Genomic DNA, 21,932 nt, shown 5'->3' with positions numbered 1-21,932 from the left:
GATTAGGAGCATTCATATTGCCCAACTGCATGACTCTCGGCTGAGCTGGTGGTGGAAAACAACGGCAACAGTGCGGACAGAGATAGCGGTGTTTCCCTGAGGGCGAACCGAAGGGTGGGTGCTGCGCCTCCGCGATGATACCATCAGTCTGGACGGCGTTATCAGCTGTAACCGCCGCACGAGCGCAGAGCAGAGCGGTGGCCTTGAGCTAGCCAGTGGGACACGCTCACATGAACTTCATTCTCTGCTCAGGTAGACATTACTCCACCATATTTTTACACAGCAAATAATTGTTTGCTGCTATATTAATGCTCTGGATATCATATAGAGCACCTTTGTGATAATTCTCTGTAAGTTCACCACAATGAGTGAGCCTTTTCACATTACACAGTCATTTTAGCCATTGCTCACATAAAAATATGAATTAATGCTGCTTTAATACCCCTTACTCCCCCAATCAATAAACATTTGCTGCCAAAATAAAATACATCAAGACCCCACACTAACACCAAATATTAGAAACCGCGTGAGAAGAAACAATGATGTACTCTTTCACACAGTCACTCTGTTATGCTGTATAGACGGGGTTATTAGAACAAGCCCGCGGGACAAACAACAACAACACTACTACCTCACAGTATCATGTGCAGTAGCCACAGGTCAAACTGTTTACAGACAGTATCTGTTGATCAATTTTATAATTTCCCTCTTTCAGGGTCAGAGTGAGAATACAGTGTTGAATACTACTACAGAGCTACGATAAGCAGAAGAGAAATGATGCTGTTGGCCGACCGTCCAGAAGGACACGCTCCGTCTGTGTGACTCATTTTTTGGCCGCGAGCACGCTGTCGCTTAACCTCAACGGGGCCTCTTGTCTGTCCCTGAACTCACCGTCTCATGACTACCTTCTGCTGCACATGTGAATACACCAAAGTGAAACCAACACACACACACACACAAATACAAATGGGGGATTTCCTCAATTTACCAAGTTTATTAAGCACATGATCCCTGTATGTATAAATATTGGAGAGCGGAATGTATATAAACGCTTGCAAACAGCTGTAGGACATCAGTCTGAAGGTGAAGAAAAACATCTGCACAAACAAGATGAAGCTCTGCATCCTGCTCATGTTCGGGACCCTGTTTGTCGCCATTTACGGTAAGAGCACAACTACATGGTGGGATAGTTTCTGTGTAACTAAACATTGCTGTGTAATGGTAATGCACTAAACCTCAGGAATTCTAGTGACAGGTTGAAATGGGTTGTTGAAGGGTGATATTGGAAAAGTGAAGTTGCTAGTAAATACCTGCAGATATGCTGACGTGTTCCTTGCAGAGTTATGCTTTTGCCATCATTATCTGGAGCAGTACTTTAATAGGACATTAAACACACTGTCAAAGGCTAGAGAGAGGAAATTCATCAAGGTAAACCACAAAACCAGTGGGCGACTGAAAGGGAAACTCTGCAATGTGTGTTTTATTTTTAAAGCAAGAATGAATCCCATATCCTAAATGTACCTTGAGAAGCATAGAACATATTCCACACTCTACTGCAATATTACGTGTTATATTAAATCATTATACCTGTGTTTTTGCAGGTTACTATTAAAAAAAAAAAAAAACATGCACTTAAATTATTGCTTTCCAAAGCTGCAAAGTTTAAGATTTGTTCAATGTGTTTTCCCACATTTCAGGCAGCCATTGGTTTCTATTCCTTTCTCCGTTATATGAAAATTGACTTGCAGAGACTTGAAACATGTCAAACAATCATGTCTGCTTTATTAATTTATGGTGATGTTATTACTGATGCTTTAATCTGTAAGAAGAATTTGAATGTTGAAGTTGGTCGAGATGGAGCTAATGGCCACGATTTTAATGTTTTATCTATGAAGATGCATCATATTCAATTACATGATAATGTTTTTTATATAAGCTTAATCTGCGAAAAACTATGACTGTAAAATAACTAGTGGAGTAAAACGTACAATATTTACTTCTGAAATGTAGAAGTATAAAGTACCATAAAATGGAAATAAAGTACCTCAAAGTTGTACTTAAGTACAGTTGAAAATTAGATTTGCTCATGTATAACTAAAATTATAATAACACACTTACTGGATAATTTATACAAACGTCTGGCTGTGAATCTATTCAAAAATATATATTTTTTGGTACTTAATAGCAAAATTTAACAAAATATTCTGCTTCAATCCATATTTGTTGGCATTAAGCCTTTCAAAAATAAAATTTTCACTGCGGTCAAAAACATATTTAGTGTGCCGCGTGACGCACACAAAAGGGAGGCCTGCATTTGTATTAACAGGGCCATAATTATAATAATAATAATAATAACACCATAATGTAAATTTATTTAACCACAATAACAAAAAAATCTATTTTGACTTTAACACTATAATAGTAAATTAATTAAGTTGTTCCAACAAAAAAAAGATAATTTTATGTATCTGCATTCACTTGGCAAATCCGTCAAGCCGTCATCACTTTATTTATGTTCATGAAACTGACAAGTTATATTCATTAAAGACAGTTGATTTAATAAAATAACTCATTTAATACACTGCAGGCAACAAAATGCAGGCATGATGTTCACTAATGTATTATTATGAATGGGTGACTGTTGAACCAATGGCTGTGCAGTATATTACCTTAACTCAGCCAAACTTTTCAGTCTTCAGTGACCGTTGTCGCACCGTGACTGACAATTGAAGTTGTAGGAAGTTGAACAGGAAGGTGGCTGAAAGAGAAAAGGGGGAAGTATCCGATGTAATGTGATGAAAGCCTACAATTAGAAATGGCTTTGTCAGCATTTTATTCGATGATTAATGACCACATAAATGTCATCATGATGAGGCAATGCCAAGTTGCCAGTAAAATAAAACAAGGAAGGGGAGGCAGTTGCATAAGAATGACTCTAGGAAAGTGGACTCATGATTTCGGACTAATATTGAGAAATTTTTTCAGGGTAAGCCAAGATTAGAAGCTCAGGCATTAGAGTTTCTTCTTTTACTGGAATAATGTGGAAACCACTGCATACTGTGCAGTACCAGTGTTTGAGCTGACATGGTTGCAAAAACACAAAGTCTATAACCCCAATATTTATAACAGTTAAGCTGATAATGTCAAAAAACGTGAAATAATTCCATTTCTGGGAGCAGAGGGTTTTTCTGTTAGCATTACAAAATAGTACAAGCTTTAAAACACTCAAGACCAAATTGAAGCTTCAAGTGATTTAGAGAAACTCTGCCAAGAATGAGAAGCTTAGTGGTATGTTTAAAGTGTTCGTCTGCGTAAAGTGATGAAATCTGACTGAGTATCTGTTGATTACAGGAATGCCGCCCATCAGCAGGGACTACAACACGCACTGCCGCTGCCTTCAGGTGGAGTCGAGGATCATCCCTCCAGACAGCCTGAAGAGCATCAAGCTGGTCCCTGAAGGGCCCCACTGCCCCGATATAGAAATCATGTAAGTGCTCTCATATGAAGGACTGTTTAATCAAAGTCATCACGCAAGGGTCCAACTATTATAAGAAGGGCCGCAACTAACTAACCTTTTCATTTAATATTAAATAAATGAATGAATGAATGAATGAATAAATATGCCTATGAAATAAATCCTGAAATATACAATTAAGGCAATAAAATATATAATTAAATAAATATAAATTAGTTGATACAGTTCAATAAATTTAATAAATATTCAAAAAATATTTTTAAAAATATGTTCTTTTCGAAGCACTACTTTTTTTAATTTCAGGGGACTTATTTATTATTATTATTAATACTTGTTTCCTAATGCCACATTTATTTCATTTATTTATTTAATTTTATTGACATCTGTTGGTTTCAAATGAATGGGGTTTGGTTATCTCACAGATTCAGACCAAAGCACAAGAATTAGCAAGCTAGAACAATCCCTGCAGTGGCAGGGAGTAAGGCCACTAGACTATTTTGCTGGAAAGTCTGCTTAAAAACCTTTATATTTATTTATTGAACTATATAAACTTATTTATATATTTATGTTTGTATTTACATTTATTTATATATGTATTGCCTCATTTATTTATTTAAGGATTTATTTAATTGCCATATTTATTTATTTGAATAATCATTTAATTGTTTGGGTTACAAAACTAAATATTGCCATCACATCACTACCAGTGATTGCAAATTACTTATTTTGTCCCAAAAGAGATTAAATTTACAGCGACATTAAAAGTTAAATAAAACAAGGGTTATGTCCTTGGTATTGTTTTTGGGAAGTTTTGTAGTTTGAATGTCATGATGAGGACTTTCACAAAGTACTCTAGTTGGTTTTAAAGCAAATTTTTGTTTTTTGATACAACATGTAACCATTTAAATTTTGTAGTTTTTAGGCACAAAAAAAAATACAATAAAAGGGATTTAGCTTGGCCATCTGGAACAATATTTAAATAATTATGTAGGGAGATAACATTTACATAATATATAATTAAACAGTTAATTGTACATAAATGAATGAAAGACAAATTCTTAAAATGTTTTTCTTTTGTAAAGCACCTTGTCTTGCCTTTGACAGGATTCAGATCATTGGGTGGGGAGATAATATGAAGGAAGTAATACAGTTGTTTATGTTTGGTTGCTTATTAGTACATTTCTGGAAGGGGTGGGGTTGCTTTTGGACTCATGATTACAGTGTTTCCAAAAACCCTGGCTCTGTATAATGCGTTACATTTGTTTGACCAGAGCTGGACTGACGAACGGAGAGAAAGTGTGCCTGAATCCTCGATCCTCCTGGGTGAAGAAGCTGATCCAGTTTGTTCTGCAGAGACAGCAGCTGCAGCAGAAGAGGAGAGCACTTCCCAATAATTAAGGATTCAAATTCAAAACATGTTGCAATCAAAGCTGTTGAACGCAACTCCTTTCTGCAACTACGAGCCATGCTGTTTTACTTTAATGAATAACAATATTTAACACAAGTTGTGCAACTTAAATAACTTCCTTCTATTGTTAGTGTTATTTTTACCAAATATTTTATAAAACATTTCTAAATAATTTCAAAAAAAAAAACATTGACGTCTGTCTACGTGTTAGAATGAGCAGATAAGTGTGTGATCATGTTGAGGAAGAAGACTTTGTGTGTGTAAGGTATTTAATTGTGCTTGTAAAAAGTCAAGTGGGACTTGAAATGTTCATCATTTCTCTGTGTAGAAAGTTTGGTTGTATGACCTTTTGAAAGCAGATGTAGCAACTGTATGTAGCATGAAATGTGCAATATTCTAATATGTAACATCATTTCTGTGTAACACTGTCCAACAATAGCAAGAAGTTATCACTTGCTTTGTTAAATCCCTATCCCCATCTAATGTGAGGCTTAAAAGAAAAACAAATAAATGTTTAAAAAGTAAAATGTCTGCGTGTCTTGCATTCAATCCTACATCTGCCTTTGCTCTGTGAATTTTATTATACCATATTTAATGTTGAAGTTTTAGGTTTTTATTTTTTTTTTTTTTTATTTCTGCTTTAACTTTATTTATTTTTTTACAGCCAAGTGAATCACAGAAGATGCCCAGATTTGAACATAAGATACATAAAACATAATGAAACTCATAGAATGTACAATAACAAGACTACATTTACACCTTGCATTAAAATGCAGATACAGTATCCAGATACAGATTGCATAGATCCATAAATGGGGTATGAGGCTGTACTTTGGCGCAGTGGCACTTTGAGCTAAATGCAAAGTCAGAGCATCACCAAAGTTATAATAATTCATCCGGAGGGGGGGACATGAATGTCTGTACCAAATTTCATGACAATCTAACCAATACTTGACGAGACATTTCACTCAAAACGACCTCATGTTGGCGCTAGAGGGAAAGTCAGGAGATCACCAAAGTCATCGGGATACATCCGTGAATGTCTATACAACATTTCCCGGTGATCCATCCTATAGTGGTTGATATAACTGTCCGACAGACCGATATTACAATCCCTGGAGGTAAACTTGCATGGCTGTAAATATATAAAACATACCAACCAACCAATCAACCACATGCCCCAACATTTGCCATCAGTAAACCAGGTCATCAGTGTCATCCCCCAATGATTTGAAGCTTACCGTAGCTGGATGGTGGGAGATTTCCAGAGAACTCCCTTTGTTATTGCTTGACATCAATCCAGTGCAACAAAGCATCTGAGCCAAGTTCTTCCCTGAGAAAACCAACACATCTGCCATGACTTTAAAGTCTTCCCACTTAGCCAATACTTTGATGTGAAACACTGTTGGTGTTACATAACAGAATAGATTTATGGATTTGCAATAACCTTCTAATGACGCAGGATGAAAGTCATATCAGGAGGTCTGATCTGTTTGAAGTATGGTATGAAAACAAATGATGAATAGGTGCTTGTTTATAAAACCTGAATAGCTTATTAGTTAAGGCCAATCTCCCTTTTAACAAAACCTTTATTTATCATGGACGTTTGCAGACTGTTAAAGTGGTCCACTGGGACGGTTAGGGGTTAATGGGGATCGAACCTAATGGCAGACTGTTGTATACTATTTATGTACATTCCAAAAAATTCACATATTTGACAATATCATGTCTCCATTTATAAGAAAATATATTTTAAAATACTCTAATAAAAAAGTGTGGAACGGATTACTATAATGCATATTAAACAAATAAGCTCCTCTTTTGACATCTTCTCAGGACTGTCAGTCCGTGTGAACTTTGATCGAGATGTTGATTCCAGGAAAATGTCTCGTACCTGTTCAGACAGGTACTGATTCATCAGTCTTATCTGTAGACAGACTCTGATGAGAGCACAGACCTGTCGAGACCTGGTTTCAATCACGCTGTCAGATTTTGCTGCAAAATAGTATCTGGTGTTGATAATTGGTGTGATCTTGACTGACTTTACTGTCTTTCAGAGGCCGTAGCATGTTCATGTTCATGTCTTAGAGCTAGACTGAAGGTACAGATATCATATGAAACCAGAAGGAATCCATTGGTACCAATCATGTCATACTAGCTTGTCGGGTAATAACGCTCCAAACTAGCGCTACATCTTGGCGAGGAAAAACCGGCATGGCCATTTTCAAAGGGGTCAAAATAGAAAAATAGCACGTCTCAGCAAATCACCAGCAGTATGTACTGCATACTGTATACTGCATTCTGCGTTCGTCAGTAGTATGTAGTAGGCGGTTTCGAATACAGCCCCTGTGTTAAGTTTGTGATGGATGGACAGGAAGTGGTGGGGAATCCTCTGGTGCAACAACATAACCCTTCCCCTGGGGGAACCACGCCTGCAGGGCTTCTGTCCAGCTGCCGGTGTTGCAGAAGGTCAATAAGATGTCAAACACTGCGGACAAGAGAGAGATTCAATTATTAACAACTACAGAGGAGCTTCTTCTCTTGCAAAATGAAATCTAAACACTCACCTTGATTAACAGCCAGGATCTTTGAGTGGAAATTCTTGGCGTTGTTTTTCTTCACCATGTACTCGTCTATGGGCAGCCTCGCCGTGTGAACGCTCAGTTCTCTGGCCCTCGAGAAGCTCAGCTTCTGCAGGGGGAGAGACGGCAGAAAATGAATCACACATCACACGTGCACTGTGCACATTGCATTGCATTGCATTGCATTGCATTGCATTGCATTTACTTCACAACAAGTCGTTGCCAGACGCTTAGTGTCAATCTAAGCTATTTATCAGTTTTTTCCACTCTAACTGATGACCCAGAGATACCACGTGATACCAACGTCGTTTTACTACTGGCTCATAAGCCTTGTTAGAAGTGGGAAACAAACGTCCGATATCTTCCACAGAGATAAACAAAACATTCATTTTGGGCCCGCCAACATTTTTTAAATGATTAAATAACAATCATAATATTTTTCTTCCAGGAAACTTTTATTTGGCACCTTTCTTAAGGCACTGTAGATATATTATTATTATTATTTTTTAAATATTCATCTACATAAGAATGTTATCATAAGACCTTTAATGTAAAATACCTTCTTGATGCTTTCATCCACAAGGCCACCGAGGACATACACCTTGTCAGCCTCCACTGTTTCTAAAGCTGAAATAAAAAATTTAAGATTTACAAAATAGTATGAAAGAAAATCAAATAGGAAAAGACACTAAATATGGACATGATGTGAATATATCTTGGATTGTGTAGCTTTTTTTGTCTCATTTTCCATGTATTTTCCATTTTTTTTAAATTAACTTTACATTATCTATGTGTTTTAGTATGTGCATGTTTGAACCCATTATTTAGTAAAGTGCTAGTAGATGTATTAATAGTGGCAGTAATAATAGTAGTAGTGGCAATACTCTGTGGTCAGTTATGGACACATGAATGTGGTCAGAATGTGCCCTCTGCTGCCCAAAAGATGCAATTCAAATACAATCTTTTTATACACATCTATGAAGTTCATCAAACCTTCTTCAGCATCTGGTGTGAGGTAGACGACAGTTTTGGGAGGAAAAAGGTCCAGACAGCTTTCGTCTGTTATGTCCATCTGTAATAAACATAAAAAAGGGATTGAAAATCAAAAATAATTTGAGTCATTTGCTAAATATTCAAACTATTCCTGGTCCAGATTATGTACCATCTTGTGTATTCAGTTTTAGGATAAATTAACACTTGTCTGCATGTTAACTTCATAGCTTTTAACTAGACAAAGCAACTACTAGAGATATTTCCTGCTTTATCCTTCCCTAGAAATATTTACCAGCGAATTCAGAATGTGAAAAACAATAATCACCACGTAGTTGAGGAAGCCTTCGTTCATCCGAAGACACTCTCTGTAGAGACGGCTGTCCTCTCTCAGGTCTGTCAGGTGAAGATGAAACGGCCGAGTCGCCTTCTTGTTCGACCCGTACAGCCTTCTCAACTGGCCAGCCAGTCGACTTATCTCCTGAACCACACAAACATACACATTTGGAGATCAGGACAACCGTTATTTGAAAATAAACCCGTTGTTTTGTACTCTAGAATCAGGCTGTTTGAGATTTAATGATGCTGTTTTGAGGCACCTACCTTGTCAGACATGCCGTCTGTCATACTCAGGTCAACGCAGAGTTTGAGCCCTGTGGACTGAGCTTCAGCTAAACGCTCTTTGATGATCGCTTTCATGACCCGCTTGGTAAACTGAGGATTATCTGAGCTGGCACCTGTATGACAAAAACACAGGAAAACACTGTTTATAGAAGATCTGGAGTGAAAATGTAAACTACTGCAAAAGCAAAATGATTCTCTTCACTTGATGTGTACCTGACTGCTGCTCTCGGTTGAGTTTCCTCCTCTGCTTCTCTTCTTTCCTCTTGCTTTTCTTCGCTGCCAGCTGCCGCTCCCAGTGTCGCTGCTTCCTCAACACATTCTTCTGTTCACACAGACAGACAAAACAACGTTTAACAGTGCACAATAGCTCAAGACGTCTACAGTGTTTAATACAGTATAAAATAACTAGGATACTATATTATTTGTGGTGGAAACCAGGCCTCTGTGTAAACTTTGGTCGGCTTTTGGCTTGTTAACAATGGATTTTGATCTTGTTTGAAGGGCTTTGAAAATATTTTAGAAACCTAATGTGTCACAAAAGTTTTTTCGAAATCACGGGAAATTATGTATTTTATCATCCAAAGTAATCTAAAATCATGAATATTACCTAAATAACAGATATGAGGTTTTTAACACTGCATAAAAAAATGCTAAGATTAACCTGCTTTGATCTGTATCCTACCATTGTGATGTGAATTAAGGGTGTCACGATATACCGGTGCTGACGATAACTGTGATATTTAAAAATGATATATTAATATCATGTTAATAACACACTTATGATAATATTGTGTAAATAATCCAGAGCCTCTTAAATCATTTTATATATACAGTTATGTTTACAGACCCTCCATCCAACCCCCTACACTCATATTTACAGTGTAATTCATTTGCCAAAAAATAGACAAAACGCACAATAAACAAAGGTAAAGATGAATTTGACTGATACTTATTTTTAATATTAATAATAATGTGGCGATAATATTGTTATCGTGAATTCTTTTGGTCACGATAATCGTGTAGTGAAAATATTATATTGTGACAGCCCTAATATTAATATTTTGGGTGTTTTTTTTAATGCACATCAGACTGCTTGAGAAATCAAATAAGATCATTTTAATTATCTAATTTATTGCATTGATTTTGATGCACTTGAGATGTTTTTTATATTTATATTTTTTTATATTATATAGTTTTCATGCTGTGGTCCTGAGAGAAACAATATTTCATTTTTAGTCATGGTTGAAATGACTGTCTCTGGAAACTTTATTATTAATGATTATTTAATTAACAAATGAAATAAATAATGATAAATTAAGCTGCTACCCTGTAAATCCATGCAAACTTACTGAAAACGGTGCAGCCTCCCTGCCTCTCCTGTCCTCCACCACATCAGTCTCCACGTCTATCTGAAGCACATCTATCAGCTCTGAAACTCCATTCAGCTGCACTTCACACACTTCTGAGACAATATGTGCCATCTTTAGACTGTAGCTTCTCCAGACATTTCTCTACTTATTCCTAACATTTAATACCCAAAAAGTCACATTAGTGTTTATATTGTAACGCTAAATGTTTTCGAAATCATATTATTTTCTGAAATCCACTAAATGACCCATTTAAAGCAATATATTAGTGGATCTAAAGGCAGAAGGAGAAGACATGCCGAAGACACCGGAAGAGTCGCCTCCATGTGATCTGCGCATGTGAATGACGTCAGAGTAAACAAAGTGGAGAGGGGCGTGGCCCAGAGGATGTATTTTTTATTTATTTTTTATTTATTTTTATTTGCACATATATAAAACTGCACAAAATCCAGGTTGAAGAATAAAAGAAGAAGAAATAAGTGTTATACTTATTTTTTTATTTTATTCATCTAGTTTCTTTTCTACTTTCCAATCCTGATTTATTCCGCTCCAAATGTCTTCAACTCTTTTTGGAAATAACACTAAATAATAAAATATTATATCCTTAAAATGATATGGCTTAAAAGATTACCCTCCTTTTATACTTTTAAAGATTTTAAAACACATTTGACTATGATTGAAAACTCAAAGCTCAAAAATTCTAAATTGGTAAAAACTATTAGATTGTTTAGACATTTTATGTTTATTCCAATTGTTTAACAGACCCCAATTGTTTTTTTTTAATTCATCTTTTTCTTTCCATATTTATTTATTAATTTATTTGCACATATTTAAAACTGCACAAAATCCAGTCAATGAAAAAAAACAAGAAATGTGTCAGGAGAGGTCAAAAAGCCACAGGCTTATAAAAAAGACCTCCCACCCAACCCCAGGAGAAAAAAACAAACAATAACAAAAAAGAAAGAAAGATCTAAACTAACATAATTTTAAAAATACAACAAAAGTTAAACAACAACAAGAAGTACACAAAATGTGCAGAAAAACCTAACCAAACAGTGGAAAACAATCCAATAAAAACATTGAAATATATACAAAAAAACAGTACAGAAGAAAATAAAATATATCTACACATATCAAAAGATAATTATACATCATGAATTAAATGTGATGAAAATGTCCTTTTAAAATGTAGGATAATAAGCTCTTGATAACGTGTATTTTGTGTTTGTATGTTTTGTTTTGTAAAAAGGCAGGTGGATTATGTACTTGTGAATTTGGAGCGAATACATCCATGATTTGGAGGTATATAAACATTCCATTCAGCCAGTCATACAGAGCATATTTGGTAATTTATGTTTTTTATGTGATCTTTAAAATAATTGCAAAAACAGTCTTGGGGTCAGTAGCAGTGTGGTAGTTTACATTTCCACTAACACGCCAGAAGAGGGCAGTATCACTCCAGTTCTGTAAAGAATAATGCAAATTTGTGGATATTTTTACTATATATATATGTACATATATGTATATGTGGTATGCAGTGTGCGCATGTAGTGCAATGTGTGGTGTATGTATGTGTATATATATGTATATGTATATATGTGTATGTTATGTGTATGTATGTGTGTATGTATATATTGCATGTTGTATTGCATGTGCATATTGTATATTATAAATTGTACATTATAAATAATAATTTGCGCATATAAGAAAAGATAACAACTAGTCAATTTGATTAAGTTAAATATGTAAGTAATGAATTGGTATTGTGATTAAGTTATATTATAAGTAATTAATTGGTATTCTGGATTGATAACAAATTTATATTTTGATAAGGATAATTATATCAGTAATTAATTTATATTTCTGTATGACACAGATTAAAGGTAATAATTATAGTTAGAATAATAATAATTATAGTTAGACAAATTTAAGAAAATGTAATTAGAGTATATGTATGGCTCAATACGGAAGCTGGTTAATAATTAATAATTGATTTATGGAGAGAAGGGGTGGGATTAAATGAGTTTATACTTCTTCTCACTCTTTTTGGAATATGTAAATCAAGGCATCAAGTGTTTGACAATTTTTCTTATGCTTTTCATTGTATGTAAATACTACTTTTTTTTTTGTATTTTACATGTTCGAAATAAATTTTGAAATGAAATTAAATGAAATAACTCCAAATAAGTTTAATTTATAGATGCTCGGACACCAACCTACATTATATGAAACTACAATAATCAAATATTGTGTCTTAGAGGTTCATTATTGTACATTCGCCAAGGAAGTTTGATGGGATTACTGAAAATAAATCTCAGAAATATGACATACTAATATGTTTTATTTTAATTTTGTATTATCCGTGTATTTTGGTGTTCCATATTTGTACACCACGATACAATCCTTACATTTTATTTGTTGTATAATTTATTTATTTTATTTTTATATTATTTGTAAAAAATAAACAAATATATTTGTGGAAAAATCTGAACATGTTTATGTAACTACTGTATTGAACTTTCGAAATAAAGTTTGACAAAAAAAACTTTATTAACATAAACATTGTCTTCCTGTCTTAATTACGCATGCGCAATGGGGCGCAAGCTTTCTTTTTTTTGTAACTTTGGTAACGTCACGGATGGTGAGTAAATCCTCTCGCTTGTTACTCTCATCATATTGTGTAAATCTGGTTAAAAACATATGTAACATACCAATATTACAGGTTTTAGGTTTTCTTTGAAGCTGCTAAATATCGTTAGAAATACTGACTTTAAATTCAGACGGTTATAAACGTAAAGTTAGCTGCCGTTAGCTTTTTTACATGTGTCAAGGTCGTCGTTGTGCTAGCAAACGTAGCTAAGCTAATAAGGCTAGGCTAGGTCCACCTTGCGTCAATTTACGTCAACCGCTAATGTTACGTTACGTTACGTTACGTACTATAAAATAACTTGGTTACATCCAAACATACAGTGAGTCACTGTACCTCTTGAAGCTTAAATACAAGAAAGAAAAAAGTGAACAGAGAATGCAACAAAAGTGAAATGCTGCTCAAATTAATCTCATCTTTTAATGCAAATGTCTGAAATGAGGTAAGTTGTTTAGTGTTGGTAGAGTTTTAATTTTTCCTTATGGTTCTTAATAATAGGATGCCAGTATAGTAATCAGATCCTATACTTAAATAAAGGTATCAATATGAGATGATAAAAAATACTCAATTTAGAGTAAAATACTGCATTCAAAATTCTGAGTAAAGGTGCATACTTATTATCAGCAAATGTACTGAAAGTACTCTCACTCAATGCAGAATAGATCGTCAATGCTCAATCACATTATTGGATTATTATAACTACTATGGGTAGTTTATTCAATCAAAATGCACCCTATTTTATAAGCCCATCAGATGTTTTGTAGATAAAATCATAATCTAGTTACTAAGTAACTAGTAAATATAGCAAATAATCAATAAGCTAATAATATAGGAAATAAATTAAGTGGAGTGAAACATGCAATATGAGCGGTTGCAATGAAGTTTAAAGTACCATGAATTTGAAATATGTAGATACAATTATTGAGGAAATTAATATTTAGTAATTTGTGCTGAAACATAGCTTCACTTCTAGCAATCTACTTTGTATCTAATACAAATATTAATTTAAAAAGAACTGCATTATCATTTATCACCAACACACTGGCAAAAAATGATCCTAGTTATAATAAAGACTCTTAATTATTTTTTGACAGTATTGCACTACCACTCTGATCATACTCTTTCCCTCATTGCCCCCAGAGGAGACAGTGAACGGTCATCAAAAGCAGAGAGCATATGAACTTAATCAAGACTCTCTACCCGCTTCGCGCTCAGAAAAGAGTATCAAAAACTCTTCATCGTGGTTAGCGAGACCAAACAGTTTAGAAACACATTTCTCAAGTCAGAAACTATAGAAATGATCCCTGAAAGTATAGTCTTAACCTCTACACTGCTCTTGCCCTACCACTAGTACGACGAACCTGCACTTCACTGTCATGGTACTGACATCCAGATGTTTACAGTGAGAGAAAAGTTAGCTGATGCATCTACCCTAACAGCTAGATAACCTTTATTATTTGGAATAATTAGAGATGGCCCCAAAGCGCCCAAACTTTTTCTGCACATATACAAAGAAAGGCTTAAAGAAAGTAATAATAATAACTTAAGAAAAGTAGAGGAATATTGTATTGGCTTTGTGTCTCTGCTTCCAGCAGGTCATTACCAAAACACGTAATTGTTTTGTTGTTATAACAAAACTTCAAATACTGTTACAAAATCAAATCTTCATAGCTTTTAATATTATTTTTCAGTGAGAAGTCATTAAAACGTTTTGAAAATAATTCTTAAGTTTCCTCATGTCGCGATATTTGGTCATGTGCAGGAACTCTCGTTTGTTTGTAGTCGGAACACAAAAAATGGTGCACATTAGCATCTAGCTCTTCATAACGTTAAAGTAGAATTTTCTCGTCTTTTTCTTGGTGGTGTCATTGCTATATTAAGTTGTTTTACACTGCGTGACACACGCATACAGCCGATGTAAATGCTTGAGGATTGATTAAAATGTCGCCTCTAAAAACCACGTGTATACTCGTGTTGTTGTTAGCACACGATGCTACCACGCTGCCATGCAGCATCGTAACAGCCAATCAGAGGACTCAGAGGAGGAATTATGCCATCAGACAGCATTGTGGGTATTCTAAATAGATATAGTTTATAGATGATATAACAGTTTACAAAGCGTTTTATCCTGGAGATAGTTTTTATATGTATGCTGTGCTTTGTGTTGTCAGTAGAACGATGTTAAATGTATTTCAGGTGGTAAATATTGTCATTATGGTGCTTTTAAAATGCTATTATATATTAATAACAATTGCACATGTTCTCATATTGTGTCTTTTATTCAGTGTCGCTAATTAGTAGCTATTTAGATGTTGTTTGTGATAATTTTCTCACTGTAAACATGTGGTGAGCATTGTTGGATGTCAGTACCATGACAGTGAAGTGCAGGTTCGTCGTACTAATGGTAGGGCAAGAGCAGTTTAGAGGTTAAGACTATACTTTCAGGGATCATTTCTATAGTTTCTGACTTGAGAAATGTGTTTCTAAACTGTTTGGTCTCGCTAACCACGATGAAGAGTCTGTGATACTCTTTCTTGAGCGCGAAGCTGGCAGAGAGTCTTGATTAAGTTCATATGCTCTCTGCTTTTGATGACCGTTCACTGTCTCCTCTGGGGACAATGAGGGAAAGAGTATGATCAGAGTGGTAGTGCAATACTGTCAAAAATAACTAAGAGTCTTTATTATGATTGGGAAGATTTAATGCCAATGCAGGATAATGCAGTTTTATTAAAATAATATTTGCATTAGAAACGAAGTAGATTGATAGAAGTGAAGTTATGATTCAGCACACATTACTATTATTAATCTCAGTGCTTTAAGACTGATGAATGGACAAATGCAAAGTCTCTCCTCATGATGACCCCTAGAGCTACTATGGAAGAGTGCAGTCTTATTATTTATTTATTTATGCATTTCTTTTTTGTTCCTTTAATTATTTTCTACCTTTTATTTTTATTATTATACTATTTTTTTTTTTATAATTTCAGTTATCTTTTATTATTAGCTCATTGATTATTTGCTATAGTTAATAGTTACTTTGTAGATGATGATAGGGTGCATTTTGATTGGATAAACTAACCATAGTAGGCATAATTGGATGGTTATATATTATATTATATTATCATTCTATGATATATGAGTTCTTAGAGGAGAAGTGAGAAAGGGATATAGGGAAATATAAGTTTTACTTCTACCTACTCCTTTTCGGACACTATTACTCTTGTTTTGTTTGTTTATTATTTTGTATCTGTTTTTATTTGTTTTCATGTTCGAAATAAAGTCTTTCATTCATTCATTCATTCTTTCCATCAAAACCAGTGCGTGATTTATAGCCTTAATGGTTTGTAATTGAATCTTGTATAATTAAGTAAAAAAAGAGTGCCTTGTTGTTGGGTTTATTGCCAAGGATACGCGTGGTGGAGTAACATTATTTCCCCAGGCTTAAATAAAAGTAGGAGTGTGGGCTTGTCTGCTGAGCTTTTTGTTGGTAGCCCAGAGTAGGCGGGTTTTTACTCCACCTGCCAAGAAGACCGCTGGGACAAATTCCGCTCTGCTGGCCTGGAGAAACACTCAAAACTTATAAAAAAAAAAAAAAGCTCCAGTGGCTTTCTTCTTCTCTATTTTGCATGGTGTTGGTGTTGAACCGTTCACTCCACTGTGTCAGTGATTGACGTGAGAAACTGGAGGAGGATTCACTCTGGTGTTGGAGACGCGGATCAGGCTGCATGGTGCAGTTCATGCGTCCATACGGGGCAGAGGAATTCATTTTGATCTGGTCGGTAGCTGAGGACAAACTTTTTTCTTTTGGAGTTTAAAATTGCATCTTCATAATAAACTGGATAAATTAACGCAGCGTTGTTGGTTCGGCGAAAACATGACGGACAAATGATGTTTAACATTTCTATAGATGGAGGTTCATTCTCTAAAAACTTGGAGGACTTCGACTCTATTCGCAGTGTTCTCCTTTACAGGTCAGTAAAGCCTTGGAAATGCCTTTGTTTTCTTTCTTTATAAACCTAAAGTAGTTTAAAGGCTTTTGTTTGGTCAGAATTATGCTGAATACCGGAGGGGATTTAAAAAACAACTCGTGCAAGTCTGCAGGGAGGTGGAGAGATAGGGGGGGGGGCAACAAAATCAAAGTGTGCATTTAATTTAAAATTAAGTAGATGGTTATTAATAAATCCTCAATTGCGCATTCTTGTGGGATCCTTTTTAATTGTTGTGGCAGTCAAAAGTCGGCGTGGTTCTCATGCATTTTAACCCTCGATAACAGTCGATGCAGTGTTTTTTCCAAAATACCCAATGACACCAAAATATAGATTTGTTTTCCAAAATAACATCCCAGTAATTCAGTTCAGAATACCCTTTCACTCTATACCGCTAAAAAGTAATATGAGATAAACATTTTACGCAGCATGTAGTTTTAATTCATGTAATGACTGTATAAACAGTGGCTCAACATCAGTGCGACTACAAGATACCCATTCAATCGTTTTCAAAGAAATGTTCATTCTGGTAAAAAAAAAAAAAAAGAGGTTGGAACAATAAATTTCAATCACATCAGAAGACAACCATGTGTAAAATAGTGATTACTTGATTTCGGACCCCAAGAAGACTAGCAGGTGCCATTGGTATAAGCTAATGGGGAATACAAATTAAATAACAATCATATTTTTATGTATTTTGTATTTTTGCAGCGTGGTATTTAAAAAAAAAAAAAAGTTGTGTAGCTTTTATTTCTAAAGGCTTAGATTAGTTATTAATGTCAGTGTTCTGTGTGGTTTCTGCATTATTTAATGAGAGTCACGTGTTGCCAGGTAAAACTGACACACGGGCGCCCATGCCAGACAGTAAACAGAACGCGTTCTGCGTTGTCAGGGGCAACTGCGCCGTCCACCAATCAGATTGGTTCGCAGTCGCGTCACATGACATCACCACCAGCGGGCTCATCAGTGCTTCCAACATGGCGAGCGAGTATCGTTAAAATACGTTTGTTTTCTCTAAAAGTTGAGCATTTAAAGACGCGTTTCGTGAGTGCGTGAGAAAGAAAAACGTCACGTCACCAATATGGCCGTCGTAAGCGCCCGCAAGTGTACAGAAAAAGCTGTTTGTAGCGGTCAAACGGGGGAAGAGGATGCCGAGCATAGTGACTGTGAATCCACAGCATCGAGTTTCAACAGCTCCGACTACTCTGAGTAAGAAGACAACTTGACTGCGTGACTACAAACAAACAAACAAACTGTTTACACGTGCAGATGACAATATGAGACCCGTATATAAGAAGCCCTACTAAGCTACTGAAGATTGCATGAGTTTGGTTGAACAAGCTAGCCCACAGAAAAGTTTGTTTGCTGTAATTTGACACTCAAAACAGTCATTTTGATGGTTTACATTGCAGATATAAAACGTAGGCTGTGCTATATGACTACTTTAGATATTTTATTTACATGTATGCTCTAAAAATAATTGTTTTGTGAATGCAATAATAATAATGATCTTTATTTGTATAGCACCTTTCCAAACATAGTTTCAAAGTGCTTGCACAGATATAATGAAATACAGACAAAATATTTATTTATTGATGGCAAAGGCCGTGTCACCCTTAGTCACCAGCCTAGACCTTGGTACAACCAGTAGAGCCAAGTCAGAGGACCTCAGGTTACGCGGTGGTACAAAGACTTTGTAAATGTCAGTGGCCAGCTCTGCCAAAGAGGGAGTGTCACCCCATCCACACAGCATTTCCATCTCTCCTCCCTTGTGCTTTTCATAGCTTTTGGGGTTGTGTTTTCAATCTGGGAGGTAAACCTTCATAAATAATTGTATGCTTCTTGCCATCCTCGGTAAATTTATGGATGTCATGTCAAAGCTGCCTACCACAGGTTCTTCAAAGCAGGTTTAAAAAGAGAGAAACCAAAAGGGAAAATGTTCTTTTTACTCCCAAGTTTTTGGTCAAGTACGTGATAACGCTTTGAGTTTATATTTTAGTAGTAGTTTTTTTTTTTTGTTTGTTCATTACAATACAAACACAGGCAATAGCTGTTAAAGTAAATTATAAAAGAAAACCATATTTTTACTCAGTTATCTGGAAACAAGTTGGGCACAACAATTGTCCAAATGCTGAAACTGTGCATGGATAATATTTCATTCTAGGGCTGCAACTAACAGTTATTTTTGTTGTTGATTAATCTGTCAATTATTTTCTCGATTCATTAATTAGTTGTTTATCTATAAAATGTCCGAAAATTGTGAAAAATATCGATCAGTTTTTTCCAAAGCCCCTCAAATGTCTTGTTTTGTCCACAACTCAAAGATATTCAGTTTACCGTTATAGAGGAGTAAAGAAACCAGAAAATATTCACATTTAAGAAACTGGAATCAGAATTTGGACTTTTTTTTTTCTTAAATTACTCAAACCAAATAAATAAAAAATACAACATGTATCTGTATCTGAATATCATGTTAACCAAAATGTCAAATGATATCTAGTCATGTATTATATTGATTAATATCAGTATATCTCTCGTCCCTACTACTATACCTTCTCTTCCCAGTTTTATACCACTCTGCCTTTAATACTCGGTGTCTTTCAATGCTCTGTTTTCTCTCAGTGACTTGGAACCAGAATGGCTAGATGACATCCAGAAGAATGGCGAGCTTTTTTACCTGGAGCTGAGTGAGGGCGAAGAGGAGGCTGCTTTGGCCCAAGCCGCCGTTAATCAAGGTGTGTCCACTAATCATGTTCGCTTCAGCGAAAAGGAGGCCGAGGTCATCACAGAGCAAAACAAGAAGCAGCGATGCGGTTCGCGGGCGAAAGGTGAGCCAACGCTTAAAAGGCTGGCAAGGATCCTCAGGAGAAAACGCCGGCCGTCTCAGCGCAGAGGAGGAGGGAAGGATGGGGGTAAAGACTGCTCGACTTCATCGCCTCCGGCATCCATCCTGAAGAACCAGCCAGGTCCAAGGCAGGGTGTGACGGTTCAGCAGCAGCAGTTAAAGGAAGTGTGTGTCTACCTCAACCCTAAACGTCTTGCAGGTTCATCAACACCTCTGTCCAACAGCGGAGGCCTGCTGGAAGCGCTGCTGGGGGTGGTGCATCGCCCCTCCTGGAGCAGAGGACAGGGAAACACTGCAGTTGTCAGGCAGGAGGAAAGACTGACTGTTCATGGATTAATACCCAACAGCCCGGCCATCAAATGTGGCCAAATCCTAATTGGTAAGACCATAATTCCAACAGTTAGCTGTTACTAACTATTTTACAAAACTACAAAATATTATCAGAATTTCACTTTTTATGTCCGTGGTGATCTTAAATACCATCACATTATTTTCTATACAGTTTAGAAAAGGCATGTGAAGATAGCCCTCTAACACTACATCAGTTAAACTGAAAATACATGGATATTCCAAGTGTGACTTTGGGGAATCCAAACTAACCAAAGTCATCCAATAACACAAACAAACTAACAGATCGAGGCAGCGGTAGACCAGCAACTCCCATGTTCTGCGAGGTAAAAATACTGTTTTCTTCAATGTAGTCTGGTGGTTTTGGCGAGAGCATAGATAACGGCTTCAGTTCCCCGTCGGAAACATAGACTGTATAGCTATCTGATGGCAAGGTAAAGTGGTGATAATACTCTAAATATAGCGTACACTTAAACTGATATTGATTTTTGTAGGTGGGCCTTTCTTTTAGGTGGCTAAAATATGTTTTGCTGCTGGCCCCGTCCACAGCAGTACATTGCTTTGCTTCTGTGCTTTAACTCCTGTGCCGACCGTCATCTATGATATGGATAAGTACGTCATAAGTCAAAACACCAGAACTATCCCTTTTAGGGATTGGAGCAAAAGCATGTGATCAGCCTTTTTAACAAGGTTTTAGCTACCCCCTCTAAAGGTCAAGAGCTATCCTAATCTGTTAAAAAGTTTCAGGTTGGGTGATGACATGCATACACACCTCAGTAGAGGAGGTATGTATCTGAGAAGCTTAAGAGGAACATTTTATTTGGATAAAAATAAAAAAGTACTTTTTGTGACTGTCTACAGAGGTAGACTGTCTACTCTCTCCATCCTCAAAAATAACCTATTGCCCTCAGTACAGGGAAAAAGCAGTCATGTAGCGGTTCTGATTTCAATAACAGTCATCTGTAGAGTCATGAACTAGCACTGACTCATCCATTTCCACACCACACAAATGCACTGCCAAAGCATGGGCTACAATTCAATACAATACAACACAGTCTTAGTCAGATTTCTTGAGAAAAGCTTAAAAAATGAGCGTCGTGTACAACACCTAATCAAGTCAGTAAGTGGTAGCCATGTAGCTTAACTGGATGAACTATGCTTTGTAAAGGTAACTGGATAGGATTGTTATTATTCTGAAGGAATGTATTGCAAGAAGTAGCCTTGGTCTGCATTACATTGTCTAGATAATAGCCAAGCTCTTTCAGTGCGGTGAATCCATAGTAACAACTACAAAATAATACAATTCATAATCACTGTTTCTGTTTTTAGCTTTATGTTGTAAAAAAGTTCTTGTTAAAAACGTGTGTAGGATGTTTTAATAGCTACTTGTCATGGCCAGCTCTTAGCAGCAACTACAGTATATTCCGTCCTAGTGAAACTTTCAGCACACAGCTTCGTAGAGTGAATGAAACTCCGAATGCAGGTCAGGCTCTGTAGAAATGATGATCAGTCTATTTGAAAGCTCGGCCTCTCTGGAGTGATTTTCCTGTATCGGGGCTAACGATCGGACAGCTTTTACTAGCAGACAGAGGAACGCCAGTCGTGCTTCACCACAAATGACTACCCACATGAGTTACTGTTTAGAGAAGCTTTTATGCAC

The 21,932-nt window shown here is 36.0% G+C and overlaps 3 protein-coding genes and 2 non-coding genes across 6 annotated transcripts in view; 3 read left to right on the top strand and 2 right to left on the bottom strand.

Moving 5' to 3' along the window:
* Positions 1-10,770, bottom strand: part of trmt10b (tRNA methyltransferase 10B) — a 30,630-nt gene extending 19,860 nt beyond the window's left edge. The window contains exons 1-8 of the mRNA XM_037758278.1: positions 10,429-10,770; positions 9,293-9,401; positions 9,059-9,192; positions 8,784-8,936; positions 8,459-8,537; positions 8,025-8,092; positions 7,451-7,574; positions 6,498-7,371 (exon numbers count right to left, since the gene is read on the bottom strand). Of these exons, the coding sequence (XP_037614206.1) occupies positions 7,235-7,371; positions 7,451-7,574; positions 8,025-8,092; positions 8,459-8,537; positions 8,784-8,936; positions 9,059-9,192; positions 9,293-9,401; positions 10,429-10,560 (936 nt within the window). The 5' untranslated portion in view covers positions 10,561-10,770 and the 3' untranslated portion in view covers positions 6,498-7,234. The remainder of the gene's footprint in view (positions 1-6,497; positions 7,372-7,450; positions 7,575-8,024; positions 8,093-8,458; positions 8,538-8,783; positions 8,937-9,058; positions 9,193-9,292; positions 9,402-10,428) is intronic.
* On the top strand, positions 1,011-5,171 carry cxcl19 (chemokine (C-X-C motif) ligand 19). The gene is made up of 3 exons (XM_037758280.1): positions 1,011-1,162; positions 3,352-3,487; positions 4,747-5,171. Exons 1-3 carry the CDS (start codon positions 1,111-1,113, stop codon positions 4,871-4,873), a joined length of 315 nt encoding a protein of 104 aa, XP_037614208.1. The 5' UTR covers positions 1,011-1,110; the 3' UTR covers positions 4,874-5,171.
* Positions 10,771-14,196: 3,426 nt separating the features above from the next.
* On the bottom strand, positions 14,197-14,413 carry LOC119482272. The gene has a single exon (XR_005205391.1). It is a non-coding gene; the product is annotated as a small nucleolar RNA U3 (small nucleolar RNA).
* A 1,109-nt stretch (positions 14,414-15,522) lies between these two features.
* On the top strand, positions 15,523-15,739 carry LOC119482271. Its single transcript, XR_005205390.1, has one exon. It is a non-coding gene; the product is annotated as a small nucleolar RNA U3 (small nucleolar RNA).
* Positions 15,740-16,431: 692 nt separating this feature from the next.
* The window catches only part of intu (inturned planar cell polarity protein), a 23,437-nt gene continuing 17,936 nt past the window's right edge, over positions 16,432-21,932 (top strand). Inside the window, exons 1-2 of one of the 2 annotated variants that reach the window (XM_037758630.1) lie at positions 16,432-17,064; positions 19,702-20,303. In XM_037758630.1, coding sequence (XP_037614558.1) covers positions 16,979-17,064; positions 19,702-20,303 — 688 coding nt within the window. In that variant the 5' untranslated portion in view covers positions 16,432-16,978. Of the gene's footprint in view, positions 17,065-17,740; positions 18,289-19,701; positions 20,304-21,932 lie in introns of those variants that run through there. The other variant, XM_037758629.1, reaches the window with a different exon arrangement.

Source organism: Sebastes umbrosus, chromosome 22, assembly GCF_015220745.1.
Source record: "Sebastes umbrosus isolate fSebUmb1 chromosome 22, fSebUmb1.pri, whole genome shotgun sequence".
Taxonomy (NCBI): domain Eukaryota; kingdom Metazoa; phylum Chordata; class Actinopteri; order Perciformes; family Sebastidae; genus Sebastes; species Sebastes umbrosus.
The sequence above is the reverse complement of the archived record's forward strand: the minus strand, read 5'-3'. Positions and strand labels throughout refer to the sequence as shown.